Source organism: Eretmochelys imbricata, chromosome 2 (assembly GCF_965152235.1).
Source record: "Eretmochelys imbricata isolate rEreImb1 chromosome 2, rEreImb1.hap1, whole genome shotgun sequence".
Taxonomy (NCBI): Eukaryota; Metazoa; Chordata; order Testudines; family Cheloniidae; genus Eretmochelys; species Eretmochelys imbricata.
In genome coordinates this window covers 215282316-215305027 of record NC_135573.1, presented here as the reverse complement: position 1 = coordinate 215305027, position 22712 = coordinate 215282316, and the positions used below count along the sequence as shown (strand labels likewise).

At 42.1% G+C, this 22712-nt stretch overlaps 1 protein-coding gene across 6 annotated transcripts in view; it reads right to left on the bottom strand.

Annotated features, from left to right (window-relative positions):
* Positions 1–15771: 15771 nt before the first annotated feature.
* Positions 15772–22712, bottom strand: part of DGKB (diacylglycerol kinase beta) — a 440036-nt gene continuing 433095 nt past the window's right edge. For all 6 annotated transcript variants that reach the window (XM_077809368.1, XM_077809370.1, XM_077809373.1 and 3 more), the window contains one exon: positions 15772–15879. In XM_077809368.1, coding sequence (XP_077665494.1) covers positions 15772–15879 — 108 coding nt within the window. The remainder of the gene's footprint in view (positions 15880–22712) is intronic.

Genomic DNA, 22712 nt, shown 5'->3' with positions numbered 1-22712 from the left:
CAGAGGAAAAACCCTTTCACCTGTAAAGGGTTAAGAAGCTAGGATAACCTCGCTGGCACCTGACCAAAATGACCAATGAGGAGACAAGATACTTTCAAAGCTGGAGGGGGAGAAACAAAGGGTTCTCTCTGTCTGTGTGTTGCTTTTGCCGGGAACAGAAAAGGAATGGACTCTTAGAACTTAGTAAGTAATCTAGCTAGATATGCGTTAGTTTCTGTTTTGTTTAAATATAAAATAAAATATATGTAAAAATATATCAAATATAAAATAAGCTGTGCTGAATGGAATGTATAGTCCTGTTTTTGTGTCTTTTTGTAACTTAAGGTTTTGCCAAGAGGGATTCTCTATGTTTTGAATCTGATTACTCTGTAAGGTATTTACCATCCTGATTTTACAGAGGTGATTCTTTTACTTTTTCTTCTATTAAAATTCTTCTTTTAAGAACCTGATTGCTTTTTCATTGTTCTTAAGATCCAAGTTTGGGTCTGTGTTCACTTATGCAAATTGGTAAGGATTTTTATTAAGCCTTTCCCAGGAAAGGGGGTGTAGGATTTGGGGAGGATTTTGGGGGGAAAGATGTTTCCAAGAGGGTTCTTTCCCGGTTACATTCTGTTAGACGCTTGGTGGTGGCAGCAATAAAGTCCAAGGGCAAAAGGTAAAATAGTTTGTACCTTGGGGAAGTTTTAACCTAAGCTGGTAAAAATAAGCTTAGGGGTTTTTCATGCAGGTCCCCATGTCTGTACCCAAGAGTTCAGAGCGGGGAAGGAACCTTGACACCCCTCTCCTGGAGTCAGGCAGCTTAGGCATCTAAGTTGTTCCTCATGATGAATTAGGTACCTGCCTCTGTCTACACAAAACAGCTAGCAGAGGAGATGGCTGCCTTCTAACTTTTAGCCCAGTGGTTAGAGCACTCACCTGGGATGTGGGAGAGCCAGGTTCAATTCCCACCTCTGCCTGAGAAAGGATTTGAACAAGGGTCTCCCACGTCTCAGGAGCCTGCCCTAATGAATAAGCAATGGGGTATTCTAATGTAGGGCTCCTTCTATCTCTCCTGTTTAAGCTGTTACACTGTGTATAAATATTTAGAGTCATTGTGTCAGAGAGAGAGAGAGAGAGTGAGTGTGAAGGCTCCAGGCCCCCTGCTCCAATCACTCTTCAAATATTTACATACAGTGGAACAGCCTCAACAGGGGAGATTGAAGGAGCCCCATAACAGAATATCCCATAGCTCAGTGGTTAGACTTGAGCACTCTCCTGAGAAGTAGGAGACCTCTGTAGAAATCCTCTCTTACCCTCAAGCAGAGGAGAGAAGTGAACCCTGACTCTCCCACATCCCAGGTAAATGCTCTAACCAGTACGCTAAAAGACTGCCCCTCCTCCTGCAGCCAGATTTTGAATTGGACCCAAGCCTCTGAGCATGCCTACTGGATTGGGCCCTGCACTCGGGATAGGTGGATGAATGCTTATGTTCCCCCCGTTCATGGACTGCTCTGGGGCTTAGGCAGGAGATAGGTGTCTGGACACCTAGGGTGAAGCAGCAGTGTGCATACTCAGAGGCAGAAACCTGACATTAAAAACGTAGGTGCTGAATGCGTTTAAGTGCCTACAGGGCGTGGCAGGAATTTTGTGCATCACAGTAAAGCCTAAAACTGGGATTTAGGCACCCGGTAGTACCTTTGTGGATCTGAGTCTTACTCCTCCTCAATCCTCGAAATGGAGGAATAAGGGCCCTAACAATATAGGGGGAGATCAGTGGTGCAAGTAGAGTGGTCCGGTCCGGTATGTCATAGCACTAAGATAGCTATAGCTGGTACTCTGTACCGTAAAGACACAGGAGGAGCAGAACATGGGGCCACCAGGCAACCCCATGCTGGCAGCTCCTCTGGAGCAGCTGTACCGCCCTCAGCCCTGTTGTCCAGTGGGGCTGCTGTACAGACTCCAGACAGGACTCAGAAGATGCAGCTGCATGGACGGGCGGGGCGGAGTACAGCCGCATTGGAGGAGCTGCCGGCATGCCACTGCAGTTCCAGAGAGCCCTCCTGTAGTTCAGAAGTCTCCGGTGCGGCAGGAGGAGGCCAGAGCCTCCCCAACTCCCAGGTAATGTGGGATGGATCATGGGAAGGGTACGGGGAGAGCACGGAGACCCCGTGAGCTATGGGCGGGGCCAGGAGGAGCCACATGGGGGGGTGTCATGCAGGGAGATCAGGTGACCGCCCTTTCGCTGGTGCCCCCCCTGCCCGTTGTCTCTCCCCCATGAATGCAGCATACCAGTAAGAAATTAATTCTCCTTGCACCACTGGGGGAGATCCTCACTTCTGCTCCAGCCCCAGTGCCCTAGAGTGGCGTAACCTGTCCTAAAAGCCAAGAGGCCCCGACTCTGTGATTTTCCTGGAGGTGCTTGACCCCTGCTTCGCCCCAGGTCCTGCCCCAACTCCACCCCTTCCCCCAAACGCCTATCCCTGTCCCTTTCTGCCCCCGTGCTGCTCTGCCCCCGCTCTGTCCCTGCCCTGCCTCTTCCCTCTCTGTTCTGCCCCCTCCCCCGAGCGTGCCCTGCCCCTCTCATCCCCCCCCAGCGCCTCCTGCACACTGCTGAACAGCTGACAGCAGCAGGCGCTGGGGCGGGGGAGGAGCTGATCTGCAGGGCTGTGGGTGGCCCTGGAGCACCCACGGAGTCGGCACCTGTGTAAAAGCCCTAGTCCAGTTTGGGAAGGTTTTCCCAAACACAAGCACTGTGGTGGAAAGCCGTCAGGCTGTCTCCTGAGGACCCCTTCACAAGCCCTGGCATGGGGGCATGTCAGGAGTGGGACTGGAACAGAGAGCGCTGTGGAGGTCCCAGGTAGTGCAGCAGCCCATAGGGCAACTGGAGGAGATGGCAGTAAGTTAGACAGCCTAAGTTATGCATGGGCCACTGCTCCTCAAGCAGCCCAAGATCCAGAAGGCACAGAGGAGGCTTAAAGCCACCATTGCCCTGCCTTCCACCTGCTGTGAGGTTTTTGTTGCACCTCGTAGCAGCACAACACAGAATCTCACCTTGAGCCCTTAGACTCTCTCAGATACAAAAATGCAAGACAGTGGATAATACCACCTCCAATGTTTTTTTTTTTTCCTTCCACGTGGGCTTCAACCTAATTTTTCATTATTTCTGAAATACAAGTTTTAATTAAAACCACCCTCCATTCAATGTGCTGCACTTCAGCTCTGTTGCAAATAACATATTAATTTCCCCTGACTCCAAGTAATCTTACTCTGTTTTATCCTGTTAACATCATGTCCTGGCAAACACCAATGGGAAATAACAGGTGTTAGTAGGAGAAACAACAGAGGCAGCTTACTGGGAGTTACAACAAACTTTGCTCCTTGTTATTTGTCCCCATTATTAATATTTTTTTATTCTTGCAAACGCCCTCCCTCTCAAGTCCTGACTTGTGCCTTATAGACACAGTTCTCCAGTGGGGTGATCCAGAGCCACACCACCTCAGGATACTCCCCACACAGTTGGGGGAGGGGGAGCACAACCATTACTACACTGTCAAAGGAGACAGCACCTGTTCCCTTCGGGAACTGGCCAGCACTGCCTGCTACTGTGGAGGCCAAGCTATGGATGCCTCTTTGCCACTCCTTCTGGGATGCCAAACCCCATGCAGTCCTCATGCTCTCACCTTTCATGGGGGTAACATGGTGAAGGGAGACTCCTTGCACCTGCCAACCAAAATCAGAGCCATTAAAAGTAATCCCTTGGTCTTTCAGTTAAAGATTGACTGGGGTTAAGCTTGTTTGACAGGTTCTTTGTGCCTGTGTCAGGTGTAAGGTATCCTGGAGCTTGTCTGCTCACCCTTTGCAAGAATGCAGCATGCACTCCCCTTGCCAGGTCAGATCCCCTATCTGGGGCATGTAAGGAGCGAGTGGAGCAGGAGTTGGCCTTTCCCTACCTTTCAAATTTGGGGAAGCTATTGATGCTGCTGGCTCTGGGCTCATGCTTGAGATTTGAAGAAGGGCACAGTATTGGCCCAGCTCTTTTGGTTCTCGCTCCAATTAAAGATAGTAGGGGTTTACCATTGGCTTAGTGGAAGCAATGTTAGGACTTCTGCATGCATAGCGCCTTCCAGTGACAGGGAGGATGAGAAAGGCTTGGGCAAAATTCCATCCAAAGTTCAGATGGAAAGAAAAATACTCAGAATATTTGAAAACTGCCATCTCAGACAACACACTGAGGATGGAACTGAGGGCCTCCAGAGCTAAAAGCATGATCTACTATAACATGCATTAAAGCCGAGCTCTGTAGATAGACTCATCGCCCCTGCTAATTTGAGCACAGAGGTAGACCTGTAACACACCCAGCAGTGGGTTACATATATACTTGCCAAACAGACACTGAAGGTACAAGAAAGGGATCCACAGGAAACATCAGCCATTCTCACTCTCTGAAAACTAAATCCATATTATTAAACAAGATTCTCAAGTCCCTGGCACTTCATTGCAGCACTAGTAATGGGTGATGTTGGAAGAAGTCAACACCATTATAAGCACTTAGCTGACTTTGCCTATAACATTTCTTTGGCGAAGGAGTAAGGACAGTGGCTTTTTCCTTGTGTCTGGGAAGCAGCTGCTACTCTTTCTTTGGAGAATGTGTCTGGAAAAAAACGAGCACCATACATATGGTTTACTATAATATTCTATCCCACGTTATTAATTCACAACCTAATAACCTTGAAATGGATAGTAATTACCAGGAATGGAACTTGTACCTTAAGATATCAGAAGCGTAAAGAAACACACTGGTTGTGCAAGGATGAAAAAATAGCAGTCAGAGTGCATATGTAAGCGCTACGGTAAATGAGAGGCTGTATGTCTATACATAATAATGAACACAGATGCTGCTCAAGGAAATCTGCCACCTCAGGCAACACTTTTTGTGCTGCCGCCCATGCCACTCAAATCTGGCCTGGCCATCCCTCTGTCATGACACAGAGAGGCCAAATCTGAGCAAGTGGCTTTGTGACCTAGCCCACGGGGTTGCAGCACCATGATCATGATGGAGGGGCAGCCAGGCCAAATCTGCAGCCATAGGCAGCTGCCTAGCTTCCTGATAGCCAGAACAGCCTCGGAGTGAACATTTTGTGAGCGAGATTGAGAGTTTGTAAGAATTTTGCACACCCCTTACATATTGCATGCTAAATCAGGGTTTGCATGTGTCTGGCTGTCTGGTGTTTCTATATAGCACCTAATATCACTATATAAGCACTGACAATGCACCTGACTCACCATTGCATTACTGCTGTTTTAAGCATATAAGACTAGGAATCCAGGAACTGCAGCTACTCTAGGCAGAAATAATCATGGAGGGAGTGGGTTGTAGACGGGACTGTGTCTGGCCACAGGATCGTCTGGGCATACTGCACATAATGCTGTTTCGGCTGCACCAATATGCATCTGTTTAGGGGCCCTTAAAGCAGAGGTATAGAATTGGACCCCAAATCATACCCTGTAGAACACATAAGAGCTAAAATACCATGGGTGAAATCCTGGTTACAACAGAATCAATGGGGATCTCATCATTGATGTCAGTTGAGCCAGGATTTCACCTCATGTTCCTATTTCACCACTGCATTAATCTTGTTTTAATCAAGGTTACAACATCTGAACCCTGTTTTAAAGAGCTATGACTTAGGGTCACATTCTGTACCATGCCTTTAAGTGACCTCAAGTGGGTGCACCTTGGTGCAGCAAAAGCAGCACGGTGCACAATATATTTACCTAGCTGCAGGTCCACAAAACATTCACCCCATCCATGCTGATTATTCCTGCCTAGAATAGTAGCTATTGCTGTACTGTGCGTCTTGATGTGGTAGGACAGTGCTTAGGAGATTGTGGGACCTAGCAGAATACAAATAATGGCAATAACTGCATGAACACACAGGCTACACCTTGGCATGTGCGCCTGGTTCTAGAATGTCCCTCTTGTTAGAGAGGCTCTTGTTAGAGAGACCCTGCAGGTCTCTGCACGTTTTAGAGGAATCAGAATTGGGCAGAAAGCTTTCAGGCCTCACTCCCGCTGCTGTGTGTGAGTTTACTATGTGCAGTGCCCGCTCCAAAATTTACCTGTCACAAGGTACAATGAAAGGATCAAGAGTACATGCACCCTATTGATTAGTTAGGAAGAATTCACATCTGTTGCAAATTAATACCGAGTTCAGCTGGGACTGATGATACTTCAGCCTTCTGCGGCATCTCTTAGATCTCCACAGCCACACATGGCCAGACAGTATTGCAGGGTTCTTGGGACTGTATTTTACTGCATTTTCAAAAAGTGCATATCTTGTAGGAGTCACCAGGGTGCCCAGATGGACATATACAGTGTCAGTCATTAAAAGTAAGCATTTACCAAACAATACCGCAGTATAGTTGAGATAGCAAAGTACATCCCCTGTACTCCGAGTATGAATTAACAGTGGTATCTCTTTTTCACACGGTTGGTGATTTCTCATCCATCTAGGTCCTTATACTTTCAGTGTATGGATTATCAAAGTTTAATAAGTATCCAGGGTTCTAATGTTTTGGTTGTTCTTTCCTATGTCAAACTACCACTTTTCTGTGTGCTCTCAGCTACTCCATTATGCCATTACTGTTAAAAAAACATTGTTATTGCTTTGACTAGCTATCATATTATTAGATATCTCTAGAGTCAAACCAATAGGGAACAACTGGCATTTGCCATAAGTTATATTTTTATCCAAGATTCAGAATGCAGCCTAAGGGAAAACTAGAAATCATTTCACATGGACCAGGAGCTGTGGCAGAGAAAGCAGTTGTGTCCGATAGAGCAACAGGATTCCCATCAGATGGAACAGAGCCTAGTCTTGCATTAAGGGGACGTAACATTTTGTCAGAGATCCATTAACCTTACTCCCGTCTAGTCATCTCCTGTCCCACGACGGTAAAAACAAGGCTGCTGAATGGCTTTGCCCAGTTTCCTAAAGCAATGACAAATCTAGGTAGCCATTCTAACATTAAATAGTGATAATGTTACAGCCAGCAGAAGAGAAATGAGAAGAAAAATTAAGCAGTCATAAAAATTTTAGGTCACCCTTAAGCGAATGGACACATTCTCATATCAGCTAACAAGAAGTAGCACCTCATTAATTCACACAAAAGAGCCACTGAGCACCGGAGTTTATACAATTCTGATTTCTGGAGAGCAGTAACTGCTCAGATTCACTTGCAACCTCAGCAACATTCAGCCGTACAGCTGAAGGGAAGCAATTAGCTTAGCCATGATGCTCATTGCCTGCCTCATTGGAATTAAAACATACAAATGAGCAGGGTGCCACTGTTGATACCGTTAACAAGTCACTTCCCCCCCTTTAAACTCTCTGAATTTAAGGGGATAAAATGACAGCCCTGGAGACTGAACTCTTCTACCAAACAGGTAGAACCTGGCTGGTAGCAGCAGAGGGGCCACAGGGGGCGGGGTGGGGTGGGGAGCAAAGAGGAGCAAAGCTCCCCTCTGCTTCTGACACATTTGGTAAAATTGTGTTCCCTGGCTGGTAGTGCTGCTGCAGCCCCAGAGGCAGCCCAGTGCCCACCTGTGAGTCTCCTCCTTCTGCCCAAAGAGACTGGCAGAGGCCGAGCAGCTATTCCTGCTGGCCAGTGGGGGTGCTGCTGCCTCTGTGGGTCTACCCACTGGCTGCCTGTGTTGAGAGGGGATGCTGGCTCTGGGGTGCTATGGGGGAAGGGGGAGACGAAGGAGCTGGCTTTGGAGGTGCTGCTTGCAGGGAGGCAGCAATGGTGGCCTGGGGAACGGCATTGCCACTGCCAGGCCTTTTGTACTGCACAGCCTGCGCAGGCCCCATCCAGGAGCCCAGACTCTGCCACCATCTCCTAGTAATGCCTGAGGCTGCGTAGGGCAGGGCTCGACTGGCTCAGTCCCAGGAATCTGGCCAGAGTGAAAGGCCCAGGCTGGGCACCAAGGGCACTAACGTGGAGTGGGGTGATGGCACAGAAAAGCACCAAGTCCACCCAGCAATTTAACTGCATGGCTCTGGGTCAGATCTGGTAAGGCCTGTCCTCCCATCCTCCTTCACCCACTTGACTCCAAGCTCCTAATCCCTCCCTCTCCTCAGGGTGTCAACCACAATCTTTCCCTCTGCACCTGATACTATTTGGTAAAATTTTAGGAAACGATTGGTACATTTTTTAGACTTCCATCCCACTCCCCCACTTGAGGCCCCAAGTGGCACCCCTGGATAGTAGTGTGCCTCAGCCACAAAGAGGGAGGAGTTCCTAATCCATGCTCATCCACTCCTTGGTCTCACTGACAAGACCACCAACAAGGCTGCCAGTCAGTGCCAACTGTGTTGTAGTTTCTTGTTCCGTCATTTATCATTGGAATGGGAACACAAAATTTATTTCAAATTGACCATCGATCGGATAGTATCAACTTCCAGTCACTAACAACTTTGGTTAGATTCAAACTGGTGACCTAGAGGTGAAAGACTCTAAATCTTATTTCCACTTCCGGAACCATCCAGTCCTGGTGAATAATGTCCCAGGTTTATTTGAAATTGAATTGTGCTGCTCCATCAACATGGGTGCAGTTTTTCTATAAATAACAAAAACAAATAACAAAAAAGAGCATTACTTAATCTTTATCTGAGTCATTCCTGAAAAGCTCCCCATGGTGCTTCTCAGGTAATCTCTTTGAATCATGAATCAAAGAGAGAACTCAACTTCTGAAATGCCACCATGACAAGAGATTCTAGATATCTAAAGAGAAGAGGCTATTGTCCCCTATCTATAGCTTCAGGCTGCAGGGTAATTTGACAAAAGGGAAATGCATGATTATGTAGAAGTTTCTCTGCCTCAACTGTTGTTCTTGTTGAAAGGAGAGGGTCTGAGCACCCTATTTCTGTTATTTGCTTGCAATTACTCCACACAACACATGCATTGTTCAATACTAAACTCCTGGTACACAGCTTTATATATCTTTAGTGTACATGTTTATGAGCCATAAGCTCGTTTTCCATTCTTCAGAACTTTCTGAAACTGGGCTCCAATTTTCCAAGTTTTCTGCCTGAAAGGAAACTACTTCTCAAGGTTTAAGCAAAACCATGTCCAGTGTTTGAATATGACAATATGAGAAATACACATTCCCTGTTATAAAATAGATGATCAGCAACTCTTTTTGAGTAGCTGTACTGCTGAAGTGACTACGGGTAGAAGGTGGAAATTCAGCATGAAAATTGCCCTCAGTGTGGAGCTGTGTCTTTGCATGTTCCAGTGAACACAGGGTTTTATTTAACTGAAGCCATTGTCTACACTGGCAATTGAATGACAAAACTTTTGTCTTTCAGGGTTTTTTTTTTTTTTTTGCTGGTGAAAAGTGCCAGTGTGAACAGTGCTTTGTCGGCAGGAGCGCTCTCCTGCCAACAACGCTAATGCCACTCATTGGGGGTGGCAGGAGAGCCGACAAACAGCGGCTACACTGCGTGACTTTTAGTGGCACGGCTGTAGCGAGACAGCCATGTTGCTAAAAGCTGTGTAGTGAAGATTGCCTGAGAGGCACCACGAGCTCTGCCTTAGCAAGGGGGGCCTGCCCATATTTTCTTTACAAATCCCATTTGCAGAGGTTTATCACTTGACTGTCATAGGGCAAACTGTCTCTTTAATAAGGATTCAAGCCCCAGCTTTGACCTATGTCTTGCTTCCTCGTTGTCAAGAGAATTGTAGGGCTTTTACCCTCTGGAGTAAACATGTGATTGCAGGCTATAGCAAAGCCTTCTGGGAAAGGGGGCAGGGCTACAAGAAGCGCTAACTTCTCCTCAGAAAAAAACATCGGGGAAAGGAGCGGTTACCTTGCAAGCTACTGCCAAATGACCACAGTCCAGACAAGACCAGCATTAGTTTCCTGTAGAGAAAGAGCTATGTTGCTTACCTGTCCCCATCCGCATGTGTGGCTGTGCCTCAGGTATCCCACCAGTGCATCAGGTTTTTTTTGCCTCTGCTGCTGATTCAATGCTTTTGGCCTTCCAGCCAAGGCAGGAGTCCTCCTCTTTCAGCATAACAAAGTGTCCAGAAGTAAGCAAAACCCCACAGATTTTCCACCTTCCCCAGCCAACCACCCAGTCTTTACGAAAGCCCTTCCCTTTGCTTGCAGGGGTTACCAGAGTCCCTTTTCCCCTTGCTGGTGGTTCTTTACTCTGTCTGGGCTAAACCTCCTATGCACTTTTACCCCTAAGCAGCAGGCATTTCCAAGGACAAGGGTCTCTACACCATCCTGAGCTGGCACCACTGGGCCTAGGCCTGTGCTCTTAACTACAAAGGAGATGAGCGTTCTCAACCAAAACCCAACCAACTTCACTGTTTCTCAGTATTCTTTCTGCAGTGCCCATCTTTTCTAGCCTTTCCCCTAGGTTTCTTCAGCACAGCCCTTCCAGGCTTACTTTTAGAGCCCCTTAGCACAGTCCTCCTGGCCTCCTACCCTGGTTCTCTCTCTGCAGGTAACCACTGTTGATCTTGTACTGATCCTGGTCACCAGCAAGCTCAGCTCGCTCCTCTCCCCTCCACTGCTATATTTCCCTTAGTGACTTTCCAAGAGAGCACGAGGAAGCTCTTTGTATGGACCTGATCCTTTCCCAGCAAACCTTGTTAGCCTGCAATCACATGCTTGCTCTGGGGACTACAAGTCCCAGAATTCCCTTGGCTTGGGAGAAAGCAAGTCACAGATTAGAGCCCGCACTGAAACTCTCTTAAAGCACCATCTCATTCTGTGAAATTGCTCATAAAAAGGTTATCAATCTATAGGCTTAGCCCACAAGCCCCAATCTCTGGATCAAAAATATTTTTCCTCACTCAATTTGCTTTAAAGTGGCTCTATAATTTTTATGTGGTTCAATCAGTATCAAAACTAGACATTTTCTGATTTTAAACACCTTTTTTTACACCAGTATATCCTTCAACATCCTTAACTCATGCTGTGGGCCTGTTTGTATTCCGGCTTTGAAAAATGGGCACTCATTGTTGATGTCTATCTTTCTGAAATACACTATGGCACAAATCTGAGAAGGGTGGTAGATTTAGTGTCTGCTCCTGTTTCAGAACCTAACAGTCAAGGAAATTTCAGTACTTTCTAGCATATCAGAGCCCTAGGTGTAACACCCAAGTGTCTACCAAACACAGGGATACAGAGTAACCATATAATATGAGTAATAATCATGTAGTTTTATGAATGGATTTGTAAAATATAGAACAAGTTAAACATTGGATTAATTCTATAAGTATAGGTGGCCTATTAATCTCAGTGCTCAGAATGGTTACCCTCTTGCTTTTCACTTTCTTGGACACAGGTGGACTCAATCAGTCAAACTCTAAACTAGATTTCTCCCTAGAGTATTATAATGAAATGTTTCCTGTATACATTACCCTGCAGTGCTTCTACCAATGAAATCCAGGGAAGAAAAGAGGTGAGTAAAGGAAGCAGTGAGTGAATAAAAGATGTCAAGAAAAGGGAGAAGAGATGTTTTTGACTGAACATTGCTTTGAGCAGCTGCAACGTTCTAGCAAGTCAATGCCAAATTTGCAAATCCAGTGCGAATATTCAGACAGTCTCACTTCATGTATTGCATATCAAGTTAGTTTGCAAAAACCATCATAGATTGATTCCTACTCTGTGCCCACTGAAGTCCATGTGAATTTTGTCATTGATTTCAATGCATGCAAAATCATCTCTGGAGTCTCTGTGTGTGTGTGTTCACTATTTGAAGATAGCCCCATTTATTCTTTGCTCCAATCGCTATAGCACACACCATTATTTTATTTCATTGGGGACAACAAAGAAGATACTGAAGGTTTGTGTGACATTCTATACCTTGGGGGAGCGTGCTGTAACCCCCATATTCCTCATTTTCATATAATCATGATCTTACGTATAAAACATGCCTTGTAAGGTATCTGGGGAAATGTTATATGGATAGAGAAATTACTTTCAGCAGATCATATGTATATCATTAATGCATATGAAGTTATGAGAATTGTGTAGTATGGTTGTCACTAAAACATGCTGTAAGTTGGGGAAATCAGCCAGATATTAACTCTGCAGAGGCAACAGCAAGGAAAGTAACCAATGCCCAGGTGGGGTGTCAATCAACCCATCAACAACTATTGTCCAGCAAGGGAGCTACAATACAATGACTCACCTGCATGAGGCCACACCAAGGAAATTGCTCGACTTTGCTTGGAGAGACTCAGTAATGTTCACTTGACTCTGAAGGGGGCATGGGACAAATCCAAGAGGGGAGAAAGGACACGATAAAAGGAAGAGACATTTGCCATGCTCTTCCTCCCTCTTAAACCTACACCTACAGACACCACCACCACCAAGCAACTGAAGTGCTGATCAAAAGGGAGAGCCTGGCTGAAGAGCAGCCAGCCTGTGGTGAGAAGCATCTAAGTTCGTAAGGACGTTGAAAGTGTTAAGATCAACTTAGAATGTGTTTTGCTTTTATTTAATTTGACCAAATCTGACTTCTTGTGCTTTGACTTATAATCACTTAAAATCTGTCTTCAGAGTTAATAAGACAGAGTTAATAAGACTGTTTGTTTATTCTACCTGAAGCAGTGAGTTTGGTTTGAAGCGTGTCAGAGACTCCCCTTGGGGTAACAAGCCTGGTACATATCAATTTCTTTGTTAAATTGACCAAATCATATAAGCTTGCAGCGTCCAGCAGGCATAACTGGACACTGCAAGTCAGAGGTTCCTAGGGTTGTGTCTGGGACCGGAGATATTGCCTAGTATCATTCGCTTGCAAGTAGCTGGGAGCAGCTTACATGTCAGAGGCTGTGCGTGAACAGCCCAGGAGTGGGTGTTCTCACAGCAGAGCAGGGTAAGGCCGGCTCAGAGAGTCAAGGATTGGAGTGGCCTAGCAGATCACCCGTCTAGATAATACCAGAGGGGAATGTCACAGTTTGACAAAAAGTGTTGTCCATTATTTTTTCATCAAATACATTGCCTTCACTTCAGGTCATCTTCCAACTGCTGCAAGCTTTTATCCTTGCCTTCAGACTATCGTATTCTTTCAATGCCCAGAAATCACAACACAGTATTAAATTACCAATAGGCTACATTAAAAATCCCAAAACTATCCCTATGATTAATACATAATACATTAATACAAAAACTATCCCTATGATTAAAAAAAACAAACTGATAGTGTAAGTATCCATGTACAGTGAAGAGACTGTTTTGTTATATTTATTTCATCAATGAGAATGTCAGTCATGAGTTAGCCTCTTGAGCACAGATACCATGAGAGACATCAGCTGTTCTGATGGAGGTATGTGTGGGGAGTGTATATATGAGCCCACCCATCCCTCTATATATGGAAAACCGTATAGCTGACAGTTACCTAGTCATCAGGCACATTAATAATGGCATCCATTGTTAAAGAATAGCCTATGCACCATTTTATTTGTTTTTCAGAGAGACAGTGTTCAAGAGATAATCATCGGGGGCACATTATATAATGGTATCATTCAACATGTTTTGACGTAAAAGGTTGAATAGCAACAGTAGAAAATTCTATGTCAAGTCATGAGCAAATATTTATTACCTGTAACCATAATTTCAGAAAGCCAGTGTGCGCATTATGCCAGCAAGGTCTTTCTTTATGCAAATACTTCTTACCTTGTAATTACGGAAATCTGCAGTCACTAATGCATCAGAATTTTTTGTGTGCATGAGAAAGTGCATGTAATATACAAGAACAAGGGACATTCAAATCCTGCTGTAACTGTTAATATCGTTGGACCCAGAAATGGTGAATTATGTCTTAATTTTAAGGAATAATTGTCATCTCATTTTTCTACCTGATGCTGAACTTAATGTTGGTCTTTGCCTAGAACATTGAGAGCATATTTCATATACATAATCCTCACCAGCACTATGCTGCCTTTTTGTTCAGGATCTATTATATACAAAAGAGATGCTGAATACTCATACTAAGGAACAGAACGGTAGCAGCTTTACTTAAATCCATGCACAGTACCGTGCACAACAGAATGATTAAATGCTATTTACTTTTTAAAGATGAATGAATCAATTAAAAAAATAGATTGGATAACTCATTGGCACTTTGATGTATCGATAAAGGTGGGAGGAAACTAATAAATCATGCATTTCAAGCAGTCCCCCCCCCCCGATGGAATGTTTGAGAACATAAAACATGCAGCGAAGAGGTGCAGGTTATTTTGTACAACGAACAATGTCAAGACTGCATAAAAAAGCATTTTACTGTAGACCCATATTGTAAATTTATTGCAACACTGAAAAAGGTTGCCGTTCTTGGACCTAACCATTAGACAGTCTGACAGTACCATGCGAGCCGTAGACAATAAAACCTGTGCTGTGATTTCCAAGCTGTTAAGAAGTCTCTCAGAGGACTGAGAAAATGAAGACCTAAAAAATTGCCTCCCAAATTATTATAATAGGAATTGTTTTGATTTCAGGTAACAATGAATAGAAAGGGAACTGATAAGAGCATGTCCTTTCCTGAAGGAGACTAATTTAAAGCATGAGAAAATGAGGGATGTTGCAAATTTATAAACAACAACAAAATTAGAAATGGTTTTAATTGTGAAGCAACAAGTTTGTGTGTCAGTCTATTAACGTATGAAACAAATGAAAAGTGAGCATGAAAACTGTAATTAATAGATTGTTTTTCCTATTCCAGCATTAGTTTGGACATTGCCAAGGTAATCAAAGAACCGTAAATTTTCAGAAATAAGTCTGCTACAGTGTTCATGATTAATTATGCATTAAACCATTTCTCTGAAGCGTCCTTCACTAGATCTTTGGTGGGAAATGCAGTTTATAAGACATGTGGTTTGGTTATTTGTGTGCATACATACTGCACTCTTGGCCAATATGCAAGATGATTTAAAGTTTGGTATATTACAAAGATTTACCGTTGAGTAAAATGTTTTAATGTTTCAACAAACAACACTGCTGACTAGTTTTGCAAGTACCATTACCTTTATTCGCTGTCCTTTAACCTTTAGCCCTGTAGTCCTCACTCAGGCAATCCTGCATTGACTTCCCATCTTGCAAAAACTTACACATGTGAGAAGTTATCTACATGTGAGTAGTACCAGTGATCCAGTGGGACTTTTTGTGTCATGCCTCAGTGTTTGAAAGATGAAAGGTATTTTAGCAAAGAAAAAGTATTTTAATACTCCCCAGTGGGGTTAAATTGCTGAAGAAAAATATTCACAAGAGTGGAAAGAAATGTTAAATGTAAAAGGCCAAGTTAATGGGACCTGTGAACTTCCAAGCTCTTATGTGATACAGGTCAAATCAATTGCTGATCTGAAGATGCTTGGGTTCCAGGGGGCAACTACAGAATCTCTGGATTATGATCACTGCATTAGAATTAACTACAAATAAAATCTTACGAAATAAATCAAATTACCAAGAGCATTCCCTCCTCATGTTCCATGGCAGAATTATACCATACATTAGTAAATGGTAATGCATGCAACAAAAATATGCCATATCACTGTATATAAACATCTGCTTTCCTCATGCAAAATTGCCTTAAAAAGTGACAATAAATTTTTCTAATAGCATAATTTTACATTTGCTCAGTCACAGAAACTGTTATGCCAAATTCCAGAATTTTGTGAGTCGAGGATATTCTAAAACTTTTGAAAGATTTCTGGCATAAATATTCCAAAGCCCAGTGCTGCTAATTTGTTTTCTCAGAACTAAACTACAGAGGCTTATTCCTTGCTGTGGTTCCTTGTTCTTCTGATAATGGAGGAGAATAGACCGGTTTTTGGAGGAGGTCCCACCAATATTGGGGCTTGATTCTTGTGGGTAATTTTTATCTAAGGGGAGGGAAAGAAAAAAACAAACAGTTATCCCTTTAGCTAACTCAACTTCTTTATCATATTTTTACAAATATACGAAGTGACTGAACCATTTAAAATCTTAAAATGTAACTTCTGAAACTTCAGATGACCAAGGATTGAAAAGTAGCTATTGAAATACATTTTGTTACAACTGACATTTGCTTATATCATAAACAAATTCATTTATAGTCATAGTTACAACACATACATTGTAATCATACAGGAAATCCATATTATTAATCATATATAATAAGAACATAGCAATATGCTCTCTTACTACAGGAGCATGAGATTTATAACCTGCCCTTTTATCACTGCTTGTCACTTGAATATTTTGTGTATCCACGTAGTAAAAAGGAATTCAAAAGCAGGAAAGGACACACTGTATGTTGGGGACACCAAGCTGGTTTCCCATTATTAAGATATACACTGTATCATAACATGCCTTATTTATTGCCCTAATCAGATTGTTCTTCTCTTTTAACACGAGCCATGATACTTAATTTCAAAATAACCATTAGGAATAAAAGTCAAAAGTTAACATAGAAAAAAAGGTCAAAAATGATGAACTAGCATTCTAATTTGTTAATTAATTGGTAATAGAATAGAATCAAATATTGAAAAGCCTGTTTAAAACACTTTGAAAGACTGCTCTAAAGCCACTCATTTTGATTTCTTTGATATAAAACTACGAATCACCTTAAATGAGACAACCTTAAAGTATATTATGTCTGCAATTTTCTCTAATTCAAGTCTAAATTAGAGAAGACATTTTATGAATGTATGCTATGCTCAAAGCTAATTGAAAGCAATTATCAAAGTGGCATTTTGTCTGTGACTTTAAGATACATTGTAAGATAATAAATGATTCTCATTATGTAATAAAAAGGTCACATCTTGCCTTTGGGCTAGTGACACTAAGGGTTTTTCAAAAGCAATCTGAGACATTTTCTTTAGTGAACTACAACTAATACAAGAACCATCACTTATTAAATATCAGTTGTCACCTGCATAGTATCCACATCAGAAATGGGTATTTCTTTCAAAAGAAACACCGCCTCATTAAAAACTGCAAAAAACCCCTCTCTCTTAAAGTGCATACCTGACATTTTCAAGGTAAAATGAATATTCTTCACTTGTCATTCACTAATAGTAATGAAACAAAAATGTACATCACGTGGAGAGGCTCATTAAAATCTAGAACAATCCTTTTCTTGGGGGTGGAAATTTACTTTACAATCTAAGGAGACAGAAACATAAAAATCTCAGCAGGATGAGGGGGTTTATTTAACTCTATGGGAATTTTAGCTTACTCTTCACAAGTTCATTGCACTGCGACCTAATATGTAACTTTAGTATGTTATTGTTCATTAGCATGAAATTTAGTTGTATGATTCTCTTTCCTCACAGTCAACCTAGCTTCAGGCACCAATTTGGGGACCAGATCAGCATAGCTCCATTGATGCTAGCTGATGACCTGGCCCTGTGAATTTATCTCATGGGTTGCTGTCACTCATACATCATATGTAGGTGTTATGTTTAATAATGGGGGTGGTGGGATGGCCCCTTTTAGGAACACACACTGCATCTGAGACCCAAATCCTCTTGACTTTCACGGAATGCTGCAAATGCTATTTTCTCATGCTTTCCTGGAGACCATGGGTTCAACATGAACTGAAAGCACTGAGTGGAGAAACCATTTAGTTATGTTGGGTTGGGAGAATTTAATATGACCATTGGGTCAATTTGAATGTTTTTGTGATTATTTTGAAAAAGCAATGTACATGGAATGATTATCAGAAAATTAAAGAAAAATATTTCTAAAAGATGCAAAGTTAAGTTGCAGCTATAGGAAAAACATGAGAAAATGTTTCTGCTTAGAAAATGTTATATTTTAAGAAAAACAAAAAACAACAGAAAACAAAGCTCCACCCAAACAGAAACTGCAAGCAGCCAAAAGTATTCCCAGTAGTTTATGATGCATTTGATGAAAGGTCAGTATATAACACTATGGGTAAAATTCTGACTCCACTGAAATCATTGGCAAAACTCCCACTCAATTCAATGGAACCAGGATTTCACCCTGTAAGTTTGTAGTCCTAATGCAGAAGTTTTACAGGGCTGAGACATCAATAAATGGCTCCAGGGAAAATGTAGCATGAGAAATTTTAAAATAATTTTTGCAGCCCTAAGAAGTGCAGCTAATAATATACTTGCTAAAAGGAAAACCATACCCAATTTAAAGAAGAGCATAACTCTTAAAATTAGAGATAGTAATTGCTCCTTATTTGAAGATAGGTTTCAGAGTGATAGCCATGTTAGTCTGTATCATCAGAAGATAGTAATGTTTGCTAATACATGAGAAGTCTGAGTCTGTCATATTAAAAATGTTTATAAATGCATAAAATGGACATTTATTTTTTCAGGAGCACGTCAGAGCTTCAAAAAGTGCCTTGAAGCCACAGTAACACAATGCATGCAGTAAATGAAATGCACTAGGGAGTAATAAGTTTAATGTATTAACTATGTTTCTTAGATCAAATAGTTTTCCTTTTATGTTATTGGACTCTACAATGTGTGCTAGTAATATGTGTGTTCCTAACATCATAGTACGCTTAAATAAGAGGTCATCGTTGCACTTCCAATGAAAACAGAATATGGTGTTATAAATACAGGAGCTAATCAAGATGCTAACTAATAAGAAACTATAAATGATACTCCCAGTTTATGTTAAAATATTTGGATTAACAGTCAACTCTACACCTCAGAGGATACAAAGTTAAATTCAAATATGAACATACTGAGCCATATACATGGGCAACAGGTGGCCACTTGGCTTCACACTATCAACAGGGAGATTCACAGGATTATCCCACAGTCTAGAGGTTTGTATGCCACTCCTCTCCCTGCTGCTGGGGCAGGAGTGACTGGGGCAACACTACATCATAACTATCCCCCAAAACGACTGAGGCCAGATGCAGATGTGCCAGAAAGAACAGCCCTTAAGTGTGCTCTAACACCATGGGTGGTGGGTATGATAGGCTGGGGAAGGCTGAGCCTCCCCAAACAGCCAAGTGTGGCCCCACCCACGCTCTGCCCCACGTTGCTTCCCATTTTGCAGCTTAGTCTTCACCTGTGCCATGGCCCAGGGGGGCACCACCCACCCACCCAGTGCTGCGGGGACTGGGGCCGTGCTGCCCACCCATCTGGTGCTCCGGAGCTGGGGCAGTCTGGGGTGGGGGGTTCTGGGCTCTAGGGGCAGGGCTTAGGGGCTAGCCTTCCACAAGAGGCAGTTCACACGCCTCCCATGTATAACACAGTGCAGAGGACTACCTTGCATAGAGAAGCCATAGGATAAGAGAAGTGCAAAGGTGAGTTTTAAGCTCTCTTTGTGTCCTCTCTCCTGGCTTGGGCTGTGTACATTTGGGCCAAACCTCTCTGATCCAGCCCAATGGTTTTAAATAGAGCTGTATGTGGCAGTCCTTTTAAACAATTTCTTAACAATATTATTGTGCAAAATGCAATCACATCTAATCAGTCTGGCATTAATTAAGCTCTAATAATAAACTCTAGTATCTCTCTTAAGTAGTGTGATCTGTTTCCCCTTCACACAGGTAGATTGGAAAACATTATGGTGTCACCATAATTCTTAAACATACTGTGAAAATGACAGAGCTGCAAAATTAAAATAAATGATTAATAGCATTTTTTTCATGTTTTGTACTAATAGGTATCACTGAGCTTTTAAATTAATAGAGCTGTCAAGCTCAGGGTTGTTACAGATCCAGCGCAGAACTAAAATGGAAATTATGTATTCCACAGACACCTAAAGATGACACGTTGGAATATTTTAAATTTTAATTAGTAGGTGCAATTGTTCCCCCTCCCACAAGTTACTGCAAATTAATTGGCAATTAGTCACAACTAATTTTTTCTTAACAATTTGAACTGGAAAGATAGGTGCATTATGGTAGCATACTTGTCTGAGGTGCAGAAAGCACACATGCAGGAAATTGCATTGTCAATTACAAAAACGACTATTGTGAAATTAAGAAAAATTATGCATAGGTAAACAACACTAATGTGCAGTGTAGCAGTGAATGGAAAAAAGAACACCCAACTGCCCCTGAACCAAAAACACAACAGCAGCACAAAACAAACAAACAAAAACCAATCTCCCCAAACCTCAGGGCTAGAAACAGAAATTCATGCAAGTTGTCATTATAACAAGAGAAACTTTTTACAGGCTGGCATCAGTTTCTATGTTAACTATTGAACTACTGCTGGACAGTTTCCCCTATCATCAACTGCTATATAGAGCCAGGACACAATCCTGCTGCCGCTGAAATCAAGGACAAAAGTCCCATTGCATTCAGTGAGATTAGGCCCGAATGGCTTGAGAGATCTATGGGATGGAGTTGCAACTAGAGCTCCTCTGTGCCCGCTGCCTGGGGTGTTGAGGCCAGTGGATCTATGTAAAAGCTGGTCTGTGGCCCCTCTCTTAGCTACGCATAGACTCTTTCCACAAAGAGTAAGAGGCCCAAGCTGTTCAGCCCTCAGTCTCCCTGCCCCTAGGTGGGGGTTAAGTAATGAGGTAGACCTTGTGCTGGCTCTCTGCACAATGGTTCAATTACACTCTTAAAGAGTATGAGAAAGGCCAGGGAAAAAATTCATACATAAATTCATTCAAACATAAATATTCAAACCTCTTTTCCAGGGATGATAAAAGCACCTGTATAATTTTCTGGTGCCATGTATTATGAGTTCTTCTAATGAGAAAAAAAAATCATGCCATTGTAATAAATGTCCTGTTGTTAAATAAACCTTATCAACACCAATAGACAGAAAGTATGTCACATGTTTTGTGACAAATACCAATGATATTTTTAATTTCTTGCATTCCATAAAATGGCCCTGCCAGTGGACTAGCATTTCCATTTCTTCACAGAGGAAATATTCTTGCATCTGCCATAAATGTCTCTTTTTTCCATTTTTAATCTAGTGATACTGGCTGCTTGAGATTCACACTTGGTACTTACCAAATCAAGAACAGATGAAAGAAGTGAAATTGCAGTTTTTTGTAATTAAGACAGATATTCGTTGAGATTTTTCAAAACAATGCTAAAGACAGTTGTAGGTAAATGGAAATATTATTTTTCTTAAAGAAATACTGGTGCCTGAAGACAGAAGTTTATCAAATTAACTCAAGAGCCTTTGAAGATTCTTTACTATTAATGACCTGTTTGGAGATCAAGTGAGACCATAAATATATTTTATGTCACTATATTTTGGCTGGGTGAGCTGTGATAGAATTTCCTCTTCAGCTAATTATCAAAGATGTTTAATGTAACCACTCACGTTATAATTTTTTCTTCACAAAAAGAGTTCTATATGAAAAGATGATGAAAGCAATAAAATGTAGGCCTCGATCATGCAACTTGTGCTTCTTGGGCGGCCTGCAGTGGATCTCCAGATAAGCATAGCAGCCTGGCTATGTGCAGCATAATGCAGAACTGAGGCCTGAGATTATAAGATATTTAGGGCAGGAACTGTCTTTTTTTATGTATGCGTACAGTGCCTTGCACAATGGGGCTTCCATACTTATTGGGAACTCTAGGTGCTATCACAATACAAATAATAATTTTTAGCTTTCATATTCTCTATGTTATTAGAGCTATAGGGTGAAATCCTGGCACTATTTAAATCAATGGCAAAACTTTCATTGACTTCAGTGGGGTCAGATTTCACCAAAAAGCCATTGGCCCAAATTTTAAAAGATATTTAGCTGCCTAACTCCAAAGGCTCCTAAATACCTTTAAAAATTGGGCATAAGTAACTCAGATGGCTAAGTCAGATTTCAAAAGTGACTTTGGCACTTAGGATCAAAAGTTAAAAGGTATTTAAGTGCCTAAAGACGCAGCCATGTGCCTGATGTCAACGCTGGAGGGATGGGACTCACTCTGTGTGTGTGTGTGTGTTGAACTCCTCTTCATCTTAAAAGAAATGATAATTTACTTTTGGTTAAGTCAGAGGGACAACTTCAAGGTAAACTTTATTGAAGTCTGTAGTATAGGCAAAAACTCATGATTTCTATACTAGTCTCCTGATATTTTTTTCTTAAGTTTACAATCCTGGGGCTCAAACAGTTTGTTCACACAGTTACAGTCAGTAACACTTTTTTCGTGCATGTGCTTGAATAGAGAAAGCTACATAGTCCATGAACAAATGCTCTCTGATTTCCAAAAAAAAAAAAAAAAATCTTTCTGAAGCAGAGCTTTGGAAATAGGATCTCAAAATCAAACGAAGATATCTAAAACTCCTTCCTCGAATGTTAGCCTTGGATAAATATTTGACCACTTAGAACCAGGACAAGGAGAAAGTCTAAGAAGATTTGTAAATTTTGGTTTTGGTGCCACAAGTATTTTCTGTGCATGGAGACACAGAGAGCAGTTCATGCAAAATTTATGAAAATGCAGGGAGCAACAGCACTCTTTCAGCAGAAGAAAAAGGGAAAATATTTCTTGTAATATAAATGTAAAAAATAAAATCAAATAGAATCATTCTTCTGTGACTAAATGTATAGAGATTCTGCAGATACTCGCCTTTATGAAGCTTAAAGTCTGTGGATTAGTCTGCCCACAAAAGGGAAATAAACACGTTCCATAGTGGGTTTGTTATAGAGGACAGAGTAGTTTATTTTAGGAATGATACAGTAAATCTGGGAAGGGGCTGCACACAAGAACACATGCATTTTATGACCACTTTTAAAGGGTAGTTTGACTAGGCAACAAAACGGACTACGGTGTGTG